The sequence below is a fragment of the Dasypus novemcinctus genome, chromosome 7 (genome assembly GCF_030445035.2).
Source record: "Dasypus novemcinctus isolate mDasNov1 chromosome 7, mDasNov1.1.hap2, whole genome shotgun sequence".
NCBI classification, from domain to species: Eukaryota; Metazoa; Chordata; class Mammalia; order Cingulata; family Dasypodidae; genus Dasypus; species Dasypus novemcinctus.
The window spans coordinates 49988964-50005184 of record NC_080679.1 but is presented as its reverse complement, the minus strand read 5'-3'; the positions used below and the strand labels follow the sequence as shown (position 1 = coordinate 50005184).

At 35.5% G+C, this 16221-nt stretch overlaps 2 protein-coding genes across 38 annotated transcripts in view; one reads left to right on the top strand and one right to left on the bottom strand.

Moving 5' to 3' along the window:
- Window positions 1–11578, top strand: part of SLC39A10 (solute carrier family 39 member 10) — a 170299-nt gene extending 158721 nt beyond the window's left edge. For all 37 annotated transcript variants that reach the window (XM_058300464.2, XM_058300460.1, XM_058300458.1 and 34 more), the window contains 2 exons: window positions 4087–4277; window positions 8857–11578. In XM_058300464.2, coding sequence (XP_058156447.1) covers window positions 4087–4277; window positions 8857–9015 — 350 coding nt within the window. In that variant the 3' untranslated portion in view covers window positions 9016–11578. The remainder of the gene's footprint in view (window positions 1–4086; window positions 4278–8856) is intronic.
- DNAH7 (dynein axonemal heavy chain 7) overlaps window positions 11579–16221 on the bottom strand; it is a 334263-nt gene continuing 329620 nt past the window's right edge. Inside the window, exons 64-65 of the mRNA XM_058300437.1 lie at window positions 13069–13172; window positions 11579–11992 (exon numbers count right to left, since the gene is read on the bottom strand). Of these exons, the coding sequence (XP_058156420.1) occupies window positions 11786–11992; window positions 13069–13172 (311 nt within the window). The 3' untranslated portion in view covers window positions 11579–11785. The remainder of the gene's footprint in view (window positions 11993–13068; window positions 13173–16221) is intronic.

Genomic DNA, 16221 nt, shown 5'->3' with positions numbered 1-16221 from the left:
AGTATTTTCTTGACCTGTCTAGCAAGTGCAACTCTTCAGCTGCACTCCGTACTTCTTCAGAAGTATAGCATATTGAAGTTTTCTCAGCATCCCTTTCCTGGGCAAGTTGGAACAATTGACTGCTCTCAGAGCTGGCACCCCAGCAATCTTAAGTCCCTAATCAAAAGCCATTATCTGCTGGACCCATCCCTGATCTTATGGATTATTATGTTACTCTTAATAGCTAGCAAGCTACCCAGGGACTTGAATCCTCCATGGCATGCCACAAGAGTGAGGGATTTGTGCCAGTAACTGCTGCATGAAGAGAGCAATTTATCAGCTTTTTCCTCCCATTTTTTCCTGCATGCTGTACAATGTTCTAATGGACTCTGGAGTTTCAAAATAGTTGTTTTATACGGTTCATGCTTGCTCAATAGTTGTTCTATTGGAGGGATTAAATCTTGGCGGTTCCTACTCCACCATCTTCCCACAATCTTCCCAGGATTGAATTTTGATAAGGTCCTCTCTATCTGCTTCTTCCACTTTGGGTATAAAGTCTAAGAAAGCATTGCCTAACACATGTTCTTGAAGATGCTTCTCTATGTGTTCTTCTAGGAGTTTTATACTTCTTGGTACTTATATTTAGGTCTTTGATCCAGTATGAGTTGATTTTTGTAAATGGTGTGAGGAAGGGGTCATCCTTCCGTCTTTTGCAAATTGAGATCTAGTTTTCACAGCACAGTTTGTTGAATAATGCTGAAATTTATTCATTCATTCTAGTAGCTTTTTTGTGGAGCTTTTAGGATTTTCTGCTTAGAGGGTCTAAAGTTAAAAATATACTTAGTATATAATTCCCACCCAAGAGAAATAAAAGCTTATGTTGACAAAAAACCTGTTTTATGAATATGTGTAGTGGCTTTATTCATAATACCAAAAACTGGAAATAACTAAAATGTCCTTAAGCTGATGAAAAGCTAAAAAAACGAGTTCATTTTGCAATATTGCTTACCAGTAAAAAGAGTGATTTCTGATACACGCAGGAACATGGGTGAATCTTATATCCATTACATGTTGAAACTAGTCTCAAAAGGGTACATACTGTATGATTCTATTTATATGGCATTCTGGAAGAGGCAAAACTATATGGATAGGAAGCAGATCACTACGCACTTGAGTGTGAAGTACCTAAGGAAATTTTGGGGGGTAATGGAACAGTTTTTAGTTTGGTAATGGCTATGGTTACATGTTATGTGCTTTTATAAAAACTCTTTAGGGAAACGGACTTTGGCCCAGTGGTTAGGGCGTCCGTCTACCACATGGGAGGTCCGCGGTTCAAGCCCCGGGCCTCCTTGACCTGTGTGGAGCTGGCCCATGCGCAGTGCTGATGCGCGCAAGGAGTGCCGTGCTACACAGGGGTGTCCCCCACGTAGGGGAGCCCCACGCGCAAGGAGTGCACCCATAAGGAGAGCCGCCCAGCGCGAAAGAGGGAGCAGCCTGCCGAGGAATGGCGCCGCCCACACTTCCCGTGCCGCTGACGAGAACAGAAGCAGACAAAGAAACAAGAGGCAGCAAAAAGACACAGAAAACAGACAACCGGGGGAGGGGAGGGGAATTAAATAAATAAAAATAAATCTTTAAAAAAACAAACAAACAAACAAAAAAAACTCTTTAGAGCTCTACATTAAAAAAAAATGAATGGTATATGTAAGTTATAAGTCAACTTTAAAAATACTTAGTAATTCATCTTGCATCTTGATTAGTTAATTCTTGCTGTTTGGCTGCTTTTCAGGGATGAAGTAATTTATTATCTTGTTATTTAGTAATAGGCAAGAAATATAGTTGATACAGTTTGTACCTGTGATACTGCTGTCATTAAGTATTAAATGATACTCTTAAAACTGCATTATGGAATTATAAAAGGGAACAATCCATTTTATAGCACAAAAAACACTTCCGTAGTCTCCTTTTTACCTAATCCTTTGCTGAGTCAAAGTGCTGCTTTAGCACAGTTAGAGGGAGAATTATTGACAATATGGATGGGATATTTGTGGTGGAAGAAGTTAGTAAGCTCTTTCCTTAGAGGATGCTAAGAAAGAAAGGTGAGAGGAAATTAAAACTCCAAGTGAGAGAAATGATAAGTGCTGATAAAGAATCCAAGTTTCCACAGGAGAATTAAGGTATTTAGGATCCAGAGGGTAAGAGAGGTAAGGAGAAGAGTATTAGGTAGAAACTAGAGAGTTATAATTTAGAAGCCATTGGAAGATAATTTTCTTCAATGTATTATTTTTCCTGAATTATGTTGTAGTACTGTATGTAGTTTGCTGGAATAAGGATAAATAGCACGTTGTGCCAATTTCTTTGTTAACTGCTATCTATCAGTACAGATCAAGACCCTGTATCCATGACAGTTTTAGAAGAACAGATAATGAATTTCTAGTTATATTAAGATTCTGTCTTAAGGGAAAGAAACACGCCCAGTATTTTATATAGCACCTTGCATACAGTATTTGAATATAGTAATTGATTTGATGTTTGTACATTTAGTAACTAAAAAGTTTGTTACAAGTAAATTTATTTCTCTTAACCTTTTAGATTCAAGACTGTTATCTGTAGCAGCATTTTGCTTAATATTTTTCTGAGCAACTTTTTTTTTTTTTTTTTGAGGTACCAGGGCCGGGGGATTGAACCTGGGACTTGTATGTGGGAAGTCAGCGCTCAACCCCTGAGCCACTTTGGCTCCCCTGAGTTGTTTTTTTTATTTGTTTGCTTGTTGTTGTTTTTTGTTTATTTATTTTTAGGAGGCACTGGGAACCAGCCGCTCAACTGCTTGAGCTACATCTGCTCCCCTCTGAGCAACATTTAATCCTTGTTCCCTAGTGTTGCAATTTTAGACAGATGAGTAAGAAAAGTCTCATTTCATTCTTGTATTTTTGGAATTTTCAGAATTAAGGTTTAATTTTTTTCCTCAAAACAAAACATATAAGCATAAACTATCCTCAAAGAACCTTACCTCTCTTCCTACTCAGGCCATTTCCTTTTGAAGGTCAGGGCAGAGAACATTCATTCATTGTTACTTACAAAAAGAGTGGTGCCTGCAGTGGGCTCAGAGATGTATTCACCAAATGCAGTGAATATCTCATGGTGATGGAGGAGGTTGTTGTTATGGGAGGAGGAGTGGGGTGACAGGAGTGGGGGGTATATAGGGACCTCATATTTTTTGAATGTAACATTAAAAAAATAAATTAAAAAAATATTTAAAAAAGAAGTGATACCTAAAAAATAGAAAACAATAAATTGTGGAAATCAATAAAATAGAAAGTGGACAGACTATAGTGAAAATCAATGCAAATCAAATGCTGGTTTTATGAAAAGATGAAAAATCTATCAATTTCTAGCTAGTAGGGTAATGTGAAGAACAGAAAATAAGCAATTTGTGATAGTTTTTATAAGATTGTATATATTTGTCAAAAGTCACTGAACTGTATACTTCAATCAAATATTTTGCAGTATGCAAATTACACTTCAATAAAGCTGTCCTAATTTTTATTCTTTTTACCCAATCAAAAAAAAAAGAGTGGTGCCCATGTTCTTTTTTCTTTTGTGTTTTTTTCTTTCAAATTTTATTTTTTAAATTATACTGTAAAAATGATGGTTTTTGCTATATAGTTCTATGAATTTTAACATGCATATAGATTTTCATAACCATCATCAGGATGCAGAATAGTCCCATTACCCCAACAAAACCCCTCATGCTGTCCCTTTTATAGTCTCATTTTTAGTCTTATTCTTCCTCTGTTCTTACTCACTGGAAACCACTAATCTGTTCTCCCTCAGACTAGTTTTTTGTCATTTTGAAAATGTCATATAAATGTAATCTCATCATATGTAACCTTTTCATACTGTTGTTTATGCATTATGCCTTTGAGATTAATCCATATTTTTGCGTGTCGTAAGGTTTAATAAGTGAAACGTAAATTTTAAATAATAAAATATCAGTTACTAAAGATGTATGTCATTCTCAATTTTGTTTTTTATTGGTTTTCTCCTTCAAATTTGTATCTAAAAATCATGTCGTTTTAAAACTCTCCTATTATGTCTTAATTTCAGGTGATTTTGCAGTTCTTCTTAAAGCAGGCATGACTGTAAAGCAAGCAATTGTGTACAACCTTCTCTCTGCCATGATGGCCTACATAGGCATGCTGATAGGCACAGCTGTTGGTCAGTATGCTAATAACATCACACTTTGGATCTTTGCAATCACCGCAGGCATGTTTCTCTATGTAGCATTGGTGGATATGGTAAGATTTTATTATTTTTTTAAAAACAAATCAATTTTATAGGTACATATTAATAAAACATATAGTTCATCCAAAGTGTACAATTAATGGTATTTGGTATTATTTTTGTTTTGAATTAACCCTGCCAATAGAATGCAGCTTACAAAAATGGAAGAACTCTTTGAAAGTAGTTTGGAAGCCAAGTTATTTTTAAAAATATAGCCTCTTTTAAAGATACACGAGATCTTTAAATAATCTATTAGGAAAACACTTAAGTGCTAAGATTCCTTCCTTGAAAGCCAGTTAAAATGCTGAAAATTTTTGAAAAAAACATGTTAATATTCCAAAAATCATCATCAATAGTATTTACAGGCACAGTTATGGAATTATTATTCTGTTGTAATACTGGGGCACAGATGTGCTATTATCATTGTTGACAAAATAATTATTTGAGCTTGCTTTATGGCAAATAAGAAATACTACCTGTTAGGAAAGCCACTCTTCTGTAGGAGATGGAATATATTCCAAGGGATTTATATCATTTACCTTATTTCTACCTTTAACTTAAATTTAATAAATCTAAATAACTTTTAATTTTATTTTAATATCCCAAATATGTTGACAAACCCAGAACGCCTAGCAGTTTGGTTAGTTTTTGTTTTTGTTTTGTTTTCACTTAAAAATTTTTTTTTCATAATAGGTTTATTGACATAAAATTCACTTATATTATGTTCACTTTTCTTCCTCATTAAGGATCTGGCCAATAAGTCTCATTTCAAACTTACACAACCTAAATTTTTGATCACAGACATAATACCAGTTTATTATAGAAAGTTTATAAACGAAAAGAAGAAAATACAAATTATCCTGTTACCTAGAGGTAGTTATTTCACCCACCTCTTCTCAGGCCTCTAATACTTTAGTTCCTATCCTCTTGCTCAGCTATTAAGTTTGCTTCCTATTGCATAGAGAACATTGAAGCTGTGAAGATACTACCACAAATTTCCATCATGTCATCTGCTCACCTCCCTTGATCTATGCCTGTTTACCATCTCTCCTGTACTAAGGAGGACCAGCTCCTTCAAACTGTTCTAGAACATACCCGTTCATGCTAACTACCACAAATTCTCCCTCTCTCTCGGATGATTCATTTTTCCCTTTTTGCTGTTTCATTCCTATCAGCATATAAACTTCATGTTACTTTTCCCTTCTTAGAAAGGTGGAAGTAAAGGACCTTTCAACTCCAGTTTCCCCTTTTGCTGTCACCCCATTTGCTCTCCTTCTCTCATAGCAAATCACTGTTTAATACTTTCATTTCTCCTCACTTTTAAATCTGGCCCCATCAGATTTTCTCCTCATTCATTTGGCTTCTGTAATATCACACTATCCTTTCTTCCCACCTTTCTGGCCTTTGTTTTTCAGTCTCTTTTACTGGATCTTCTCCCCACCTCTAAATGTTGATAAAAACCCTCTAAAATGATCTCATGTAGTCTCATAACTTTAAATAAGATTTATTACCTGATGATCCCTAAATTTATATCTTTAGCCTAGACCATTCCCCTCATTTCGTACTAGTCTGTCCAGCGGCTTAGTTTTCAAGGGAAAAGTACTAAAGTTCTTGCTTTGACCTTCAGGGTCTTTCATGATCCTGGATCATATTTACTCTCCCTTGGTTTTCCTAACTTTATCTTATATCCTCCTACCCTCCCCCTGTTCACTCTGCCTTAGAAAGGGTGGTCTCTTCCCAATTTCTCAAAGCCTTGAGGCACACTCTACTTCAGGGTCTTGACTTGATGATCACTCCATGTTGAATGCTTTTCCTGCAGATATTTTCTTGGCTAGCTCCTTCATTTCCTTCATGTGAGGTAACCTGCCTAACATTTCAACCTCCATCCAAATAAAACACCTCACTTTCCTTATTCCTACTTTGATTTTTTTCTTTTTTGCACTTGTAATCTGATTAACATACTAAATATTTTTACATATCAAGTTGTCTGCCTCACTAAAATGTCAGCGCTCTGAGAGCAGGTATTTTTGTCTTATTTCACTCACTCAATTAGTACTGCATAATAATTTTTGAAGTAGGAAGCAAGACATGTAAAAAGAATGAAAGTGTCTTTATGTTAAGGATTTGTAGTTTAATGAAAAAGAAAAGTAGCCAATAGTTACAGTCCTCTTGATACATGTTATGATAGAGTGGTGGTGCACAGTGTTCCTGGGACTATAGAGAGGCTGTGTAAAGAATCAGGGAATAGAATTAAGTCTTTTTGGAATAGGACATCCAAATTGTGTGTTAGAGAATGAAGGAGGAAAGAACATATGAATAAACAGAATAATACATAGCATCATTCCTTTGACCAGTAAGTCTATTCCTTGGACTGTATTCTGAGGAAAAACTTAAAATGACCACTAATGATAAAAAAAAGTAAGCCTATAAACAAAAATGAAATCTTATTAAAGTGTTCTTTGCAATAGTATTTATAATATCACATTTATATTAGAAACTCTTTTTAAATGTCCAAATGGTGGGAACAAACTTGGTAAGATTTTAATGACACCAAAATGATGTATTTTCTAATGTTAAGTAGAAAAAATGGATTAAAAAATTATATTCATAGGATTATCAGGTAGGTATTGCCCAGATGACAACACACTATGCTTTTAAAAGAGTTTATCTTGTAAACATTGGGGGCCATTAAATTTTTAAGCTGGAGAATGACATGGTTACATGTGTGATTTAGAAACACCATTTTAGCTAGAGAGGAAGATCTGTATTTATTTAGAACCATTCAATATGATAGCAACAGTACCAGAAGATTTAGTTTGAGTTACTCATAAACATACAGATGGAGTAGTCGACTTTAGGGGGCTTTGGGTAGCAGCTATTTATCAACCAGTATGGTAATATTTTTATATTTTAATAAGTATGGCCATACTGGCCAGGTGTGCTGCTATATAAGCTTTGTCCATTTATAGAACACGCAGAGTAGATTTAGCATAATGCTTAAAAGGGCCTTAGGATTTTCAGAATGGTGAATGAACATTGGCTTCAAATTAAAGTTATCAGCTGCATTAGTCCCTAACAAGAGAGTCAGCCTGTCCTTTGAAGCTTTGAAGCCAGGCCTTGACTTCTCTCTAGCTATGAAAGTCCTCCATGGCATCTTCCTGTGGAATGCTGTTTTCGTCTACAATGAAAATCTGTTTAGTTATCTTTGGTCAGATCTTCTGGATAACTTGCTGCTTTACCTTGCACTTGCACATTAGGAAGACGGCTTCTTTCCTTAAACCTCATGAACCAGCTTCTACTAGTTTCCCACTTTTCTTCTGCAACTTTCCAACCTCTCTCAGCTTTTATATAATTGAGATTTTAGGGCCTTCCTCTCATTTAGGGTTTGTTTTAGGGAATGCTGTGGCTGGTTTGGTCTTCTGTCTAGACCACTAAAACTTTCTCCATATCATCAGTAAGACTCTTTTGCTTTTTTATCACTTACGTGTGCACCAGAGTGGCACTTTCAATATCCTTCAAGAACTTTTCCTCTGGATTTACAACTTGGCTCGTTATTTGGTGCAAAAGGCTAACTTTCGGCCTGTCTCAGCTTTCGGCATGCCTTCCTTACTAAGCTTAATAATTTCTAGCTTCTGATTTCTTTCACTTGAACACTTACAGGCTATTGAAGGGTTATTAATTTGGCCTAATTTCAATATTGTTATGTCTCAGGGAATAGGGAAGCCCGAGGTGACGCGGGAGAGATGGGGGAATAGCCGCTTGGTGAGCAGTCAGAACACACAAAACATTTACCCATTAAGTTCATATATGGGTGTGGTTCATGGTGCCCCAAAACAATTAAAATAATATCACTGATCACAGACCACCATAACAAATAATGGAGTTTGAAATATTAAGAATTTCCAAAATATGACACAGATGCACAAAGTGAGCAAATGCTCTTGGATAAATGGTGCTGATAAATTTGTTCAGTGCAGGGTTGCTACAAACTTTCAAATTGTGAAGAAAAATGCAGTGTCTTCAAAGCACACAAAAAAAGAGCTATGCCTATATAGGAAGAAAAGCAATAGTTTAAGGGCATGGAAATGCCAGTTTGGAATTGTCTGTAAATGTCTTTCCTTTGGTGTCATATGTAGGTGGAAATGAGAATTTCAAAGGGAAAAGAGTAAAAAAAATGATCCAGTTTTGATTAGATATCCCTAAAAGGAATTTCACTTTCTTAGTGAAGTTAAGATCTAACAATAAATGTGGGAATTGTGATTTTTCTGAGTGTTTTATTAGTAGTAATAAGTTGCCTTATACTTCAACATAAAGTAAAATGACAGAATTAATAAGGTTAGTGGAAGATAACTAAAAGTGACAAATACATATAGATTGAGTGCTTGTTGGCAGGCAGGGAGGGAATACATTTAATATTTACTTAATATGTAGCCATAGTATAAAATTTCTTTCTCAGGGTTTGAATAAAATGTATTTTAGGAGTCATAATTATTTTGTTTTAGTTTGATTTAAGTCATTAGTTTTCTTAAGTAGGAAACTGTTAAAAAATATTTCAGCAGAAGTATTACACAAAATTGTAAATTTGTTTTTCAGCTTCCGGAAATGTTGCATGGTGATGGTGACAATGAAGAGCATGGTTTTTGTCCAGTGGGGCAATTCATTCTTCAGAATTTAGGATTGCTATTTGGGTTTGCCATCATGCTGGTGATTGCACTCTATGAAGACAAAATTGTGTTTGACATCCAGTTTTGACCATTCCCAATAATCACTGTTGATTACAAGAATGTTAACATGCAGCTTTGCATCTGTTTCTTGTACTGTATGCACATTGCTCAAAGAAAAGTCAGTGGCTTGCACTACTTACAAGTTCCATAGATTTGAGCCTAACCATGAAAGACTGGTGCTCAGTACTGTTTTCCCTCAGAGCAGGGGTCTTTTAAAAATACAAAGCTTGTGATAAAGGAGAAAATGGGACTCCATGAACCAATGTTGATATAGGTTTGATTAAGACTTTTTAAAAAATAATCATATAAAACACTAAAGTAGTCTCTTTACTAGTAGAAACTTCTGTGGCTATGCAGAAATAGAAATTGAACCAAAAATCATTTACATTTTTAAAGTATTTTAAATGGACTTTGGGCAGACATTTTTGTTTGTGCTAAGGATGAATTGTAGTGTCCTTTAATTCAGCTACATATATACCTATGGTGATAGGGATCAACTTGACACAGGTTTGAAACTGTATAAAGTAGACCTTAGGAATTAGAGAAAAGCTCAGGCTGCAGGAGAGTATGAATTTAGCATTGGGAAAAGAAGCCCTTATTCTTGAATCTAGAGTTACTATTTTTGTATATATTTGCATAGTGTTTAAACTTGCAGCCTAAACTACTGAAAATTGTGATTGTATGTTTGTGTGAGCTTCAGTTTAATGACAGATTCATAATGGTTCTTTGTATTAACACTGTACTTGGCGTTTGGGATTTTGTTTTTGTTTTTGTTTTGTTTCAGCTTTTGTTTTGGGGGCAGGGTGGAACATGTGGTAAAACATTTTTTTCCCTTGAAAGTATCACACCCTAGAAAATACAAGAGAAATGATAAACCCAAACAAGATCTAAATACTCAATATATCAACTTTAACAGTACTAGTTAATTGACTGGGAAATTTCAGTTCTGAATGTATGCATTGGTTTACCAGTTTGGCATTGGAACCAAGAGCACATGATATGGCTCACAGGTTGTTAAGCAGAAAAATCTACTTTTTTCATGTCTATATTCTGTACATGATGTGGCCATTAAACAGTTACTAGGTTAAACTCCTTTGGTACTGTGGCTTCCATGATACCAAGTGACTTGGAAGATATCTTTAAATAACTAAGCTGAAATTACTTGATCATTTTGTGCCAAGACATGCTGTTGATGCCTGATAGGGATTAGTCTTTTTAAGGTGCCTGTTTTCTTATCATTATTGTGAATGATTTGTGAGAAGTGCAAGCCATGTCATATGCACGTAGCTTTCTGTTTATATATTGTGCCACGTGGTCTTCATTTATGCCAGATAAAACTGTATTTGAACTATGTGCAGCCAGCTTTGCTTTAATCTATTTGGCAACAGTGTAACTGCTTTTAAAAATCGTATTGTTCAAATATTTAAGAGCCAAACCTTTTCCATTCCATTTAAAATGTTTTTATTTAGTCCTCCTCCTTTCCCAACTCCTTTTCTCTTACTGCATGACCTTTAAGACAAAAAACAAAAACTTCAAGAGCAGCACATACATCCAGGTATTAATAGATTACTGCCAGTGTTTCTTCTTTATGCTGTAAGAAAGGGAACTTTGGAGAAATTTCCTTAATTTATGCTTGAACTTGAAAAAAATTATTTCTGGCTTTCTCATGGTCTCCTTGTTTTATACATTATTTTCAGCATTGGGCACTGAATTAGGACAGTCCTCATATCATTTCTGGGCACTTCAAGCAACCTAGCTATGAGGTGCTGATATTTTAGTACTGCCAACCTCAAGAGATTCAAACATCTTGTTTTCTGAACCAAGATACACTTACAGTTCATTTTGGGGTTTTGTACCCGAAAAGGATTCTGCAATTCCAGCATTCTGTCTGCTTCATTTAAAAACATTTATGAAAAGCAATAGCTGGAATGTACTCCCAGTCTTAAAATAAATGCCTGATTAAAGCAAATGGGTTATACTGAAATATATAAAGTTTCATAATCTTTCAAAAACGGTATTATCTTTATTTACTAGATTTTTTAAAACTTTGTATTGTTTAAGAGGGCTGTAACAGTTGCTGCTAGTATATTGTTAGGGTTCCACCAGTATTTAGTTTTCACTTAATTCTAATGTATAGTTTCAAGTCTTAATAGACAATCTGAATTCCACTACATTTCTCTTTGGCTCCAACATTCCATTTTAGCTTGACAGTCTAGTTTAACATGTGTTTGTTGGAGGTCATTAATGTTACTTGTACAATGCTGTCACTATGTGACATCCATATGAATTTTGGTGTATATCACATTGCATTCAATCAGCTGTGATTATGCTTAGAAATATTGTAGTAACTAGATGCAGTGTGAATTTTTTTCCATTAACAGTCAGTGGCTTAAATGTGATTATGGTCCTGCAAGGTGATACTTGCTAAAATATCTAAACTTTCTTTGTTGTAACTAAATCATTTTTTTTATTAACCTTATAAAGCTGGAAATGATCAAATGCTGTTTTTTCATTGTCAACAGTGGTATGTCATTTTATGTATGTTCCTAATGCTTATGGAACTCTCCCAAAATAAAGTTATTAAAAAAGGGTAAGTGTTTTGTTTAGTCTTTATTTCAGAACATTTTCCTATACTGAAGTATGATCATTTTAAATTTAGGCTGCATTTGCCCATATATACATTCAAAATTGAGCATAGCTCTAGTCAAAGCCAACTTAAAAACTATTTTAAAAGTAAAATATATTTTCTTCTCAGTAGTCTAAGAAGACAAAGGTAATAGGGTCATGACATCATCTGCTTATGAATTAAGTTGACATAACAGTGCTACACCCCGTCCAATCCAGTGCTCTTTGGGTTGGTCCGAGGGAAGAATCATGGCAATTACAAAATTTGTTGAATGGCCCGTGGTGGATAGCGTTCCTCTCCGTTCACTTGTCTTATACACTGGAGCAACATAACTTGGTCGTTTTGGTATATCTACCCTCTTACAGGGCTTTAGCCACATCTGGAAAAAAGTACACAAACCTCTTAAGCCAATACTATTAAATAATATTTACATATATTTGTGCCTAATATGCTATTGTCAGAGTAAAGTCCCTTATATCTTCTAAATCTGTGTCCCAAATAGATTTTTCCCGTCAGCAGAGCTACCATTGCTCAAAATATAGTTTTAGAACTTTCAGAACTGTCTTCAGAACCAGTTTAGAAACTGAGTAAAATTAGTCCACATCATTTTCACCAACTCTTAAAAAACGTATTACCCAACTACTATTCACCTCTCCTGATTAGGATTCAGGCCTCTTTTTCTCCTACATAATTGTGGAATCCAGATTCATTATAAAGGGACCACAAGGCAGTTTTGCAGATATAGCTATGATATAAGGACTTATTCTCAAGATGGCTGTATTTAATCTCAAATCAAAAGTAATTTTCCTAATGAGAATTTTCATTTCTTACTAGCTAATGTCCTTATTCAGGTGAACCATAATCCTTTTATAAATTCCTACTGCTACTAACTGCAAGCTACTTCAGTTTCCATGTGAAAGAAAAACAGCTCAATCCCAATCAACTCCTGAAATTGCTAAATTGCCCTTGTGACTTTCAATTTGGGTCTCATATTTGAAACTTCTCTGTCCACAGTATCTGGTAACAAGGCAGTTTTCTCCCAGTTGGCAGTTAGCTGGTCCCTCACTGTTTCTCTGAAGGAGTTTTGTCTGCCTTTGAGCCCCTCTCAGAACCCCCCAAATGGAATTTATGCAAGTCCCAAAGCCTATAGTTTTATCACACCATCCCAGACTTGCCCTTCAAATTGTGTGAAAATCTAGCCATTTTCTCATAATGCAGTAATAAATGGAAACTTAATTGTATTTATATAGTTTGATCTATCCTGCTGAAGATAGATAGATGCCTAGAAAATGTGACTGTTTAGGCAGAAGATTTTCATAGAGGAATCTTTAAAGCTGCTAGTTTTGCATTTTTATGTCAGTGTAGATAGAATAAATCACATCTGTGTGTGTTGTGTGTGTGTGTGCATGCACACACATAATAGGACTCCATATCGTATCATTTAAGAATACTAACCACAGGCATGGTATCATAAAGAATTTTGGGATGTGACTCTGCAAGTTTCTTGATCTTCCTATTCCAGGAAGCTCCATCCAGAAACAATCCATGAATGAAAACACCTAAATGTAAAAGAACAGATTAGGGAAGCGGATGAGGCTTAAGCAATTGAGCTCCCACCTACCCTAACACATGGGAGGTCCTGGGTTTGGTTCCCAGTGCCTCCTAGAGAAGTTGGGCAAGACAGCAAGTGACATGACAGGCAGGCACGACGAGCTGATGCAAATAAGATGATGGAACAAAGACAAAGAGGAAAGACAAATGAGATTACAATCGATTGAGCACCTCTCTCCCATTTGGGAGGTCCCAGGTTCGGCTCCCGGTGCCTCCTGAAGAGAAGACAAGCAGACACAGCACACAACAAGTGGACACAGCAGACTGAGTGCAAACAATAAGGTGGGGGTAATAAAAAGAACCAGGTCAATATAACATTTTAAATATGCATGCATATTGATTATGAATCTGAAATTTCTGCTTGTGAATACCATGCAAGTGATAATAAGTTAGTAGCCTAAGACTTGTTCTAAAAAGCAAAAGCAATGTTCAGAGTGCTTTGTTTTAATCACCTTATTTTAAGAACATCTATACTTTGCCTAGTGTAGTAATGCAATAGTAAAATTAGACATGGAAGGCAAAAGATGGAAAGGAATTTTAAATTAGCCTATTAGAAGTCTACCTCAGTTTGTGTGAACATTGCATTAGATTTGTATTTTTAACTGGCCAATAATTATGTTGCCAAATGCCATGAAGTCTGCAAGCAAAAGTCAATGTATTTATTGGGATTTCAGTGGCTACTAGGGAACAGAGAGTTAAATCTTCACTCCTCTTTGAGAATTTATCTTCACTGCTAATATTTCTTCTTACATCTATATGACAGAAGGACTCTTGGATGAGTATAATATACACTAACAGCTGAAATTAGGAAATGAGTGAAACATGGTCATTTCATGTATAAAAACCTCATGCATTGACTACAGATATCTGGTATGTGGAAATATTCATTGCAATTTTTTGCAAAAGATGGAAGGAGAAACAATGTGGAATGTAGAAAGATCTACATTTCAGTTCCTAATTTGCAGTGTGACCTTCCTTGAGCAATTCATTTACCTTCAGAATCTGGTGTCATATGTAAGAGAAGAATCCTGCTTTGTTTACCTTGTAGAAGTGTTAGAATCAAATCAGCTAAAAAAGGTGAAAGCACTATGTAAAGTAGTATTTGCAGATGCTCTTCATCTGTGCTGCCCAAAATGATAGCCATTAGTTACATGTGGCTATTGAGCTCTTGAAATATGGCTAGTGTGCACAAGGTACTGAATTTTAATTTTATTGAATTTTAAAGTTACATTTAAAGAGCCACATGTAGATAGCCCTGTAATGGATGTTGGAGGGAAGACTACCTTTTCTCCCCTCATGGGTTTAACTGATAGAATAAGTTGGAATAAAAATAACTTTTCTTAATTGGCAAGGCATTTCTCCAATAACTGGTAGAGGGGTAGAGATAGGAAAGAAAAAAGCCAATTCTAGCCCTATATTTCAGGTGGGATCAATGTCCCTCCCACTGAGTTCCCATGAGAAAGGAGTTCCTTTGGAATAGCCTCCATCTCTCAAAACATTTCATGAATGCTTATTTTCTTTTTAGTAACTAGCTAAGTAGGAAGGGAAAAAATGGAATGGCAAAAAGCCTAACCTATCCACTGGATGGACTGGGGGAGAGTATAAACTACAATGTAAACTATTATCCATGTGGTGCAGCAGTGCTCCAAAATGTAGTCACCAAATGCATTGAATCTGCCACGATAATGAAAGATGTTGTTGATATGGGAGGAGTGGAGTGAAGGGGGTGGGGGGTATATGGGGACCTCTTGCATTTTTTGAATGTAACCAAAAAAAAAAGAAAAAAACTTTTTTTAAAGATCCTAACCTAGCTTGTGGATATGTGTGTTTATCATTAAAATTATGTGTGTTAATATGTGTAAAATAAAATAAGAATCCATGATTAGCTAACATCTACCAGCTATCATAAAGCAAACCTGCGCTAGCACTCTAGTATTCAGTAAAATGGTTTATTTAACTGATGGCTACTCTTTATTGTGCAATCATGGAACACTAGATGGTCTTTATTGATCTTTAAGTTGTGCTTTATACCTGTTCTACTGTTTTCAAGATAATTTTAGATTTTTAATAACAACCTCCCTTAATAAAAGCAACTTCAGTTAATACATCACTGTAAAAAGAAATAACTACTCTGCACAATGTCTAGGTTCAGTGTATAATGATGGGTAATTCAAGTTTGATCTTAGCTATTAACCAATTTAGAATTTTCAGGCAATGCACTTATAAATTTGATGTTTTGGCTCAAAAACATAACTGAGGAAAGTCCTCAGTACTACTTCAATCCAAATGCTACCTTTTGTCTTTTACCATGACATGAGAAAAAAATTAGGGGAAAAAAAACAACAATCATATTCTTACATCTGAATTTACTTAAGAATTAACCAAGAAACTTACCCTGAGAAATATGATGATGTTTTTAAACTTCTGCCTCTTCCAAGATACTTACTAGGTCAGTTAAGCATGCAGACTTCAGGGCCAGATAGCCTGGGATTTGGATCTCAATTCTGCCCATTACTAGCTATGAGACCTTGCGCAAGTTGGTTAACCTCTCTAAGCCTTAGTTTCCACCTTTGTAAGTGGGGATAATCATAGCAACCATGCAATAGGGCTAATGTGAGGACTAAGTGTAAATGGCTTGGGTAGTTTCTAGAACCTAGCAGTGGCACACAGCAACTCCACAGAAAGTGCCCACGCCCTTCCCCTAGTTTTGCGTTTGCTCAACTTAATCCTTTTCCTCCCTCCCAAATATTTATTTGAACCAAATTATTTATCCTTCTTAGCATATTGCTCGCCTATCTAGCTGTATTTTTAATTTATGAGGGTGGGACTAAAATTTCTATTTGTTGGTGTTTTTACAGCATGTAATATAGTGATCTGTACTAGAGAGTATATTTCTTTAAAGACCCATATAATTAAGGAACAATAAACTAAAGAACTTAGCAGAAGATTATTAAATTCTCTTCAGGCATGTAGCAATATGCCCATTCTGAATGTGTT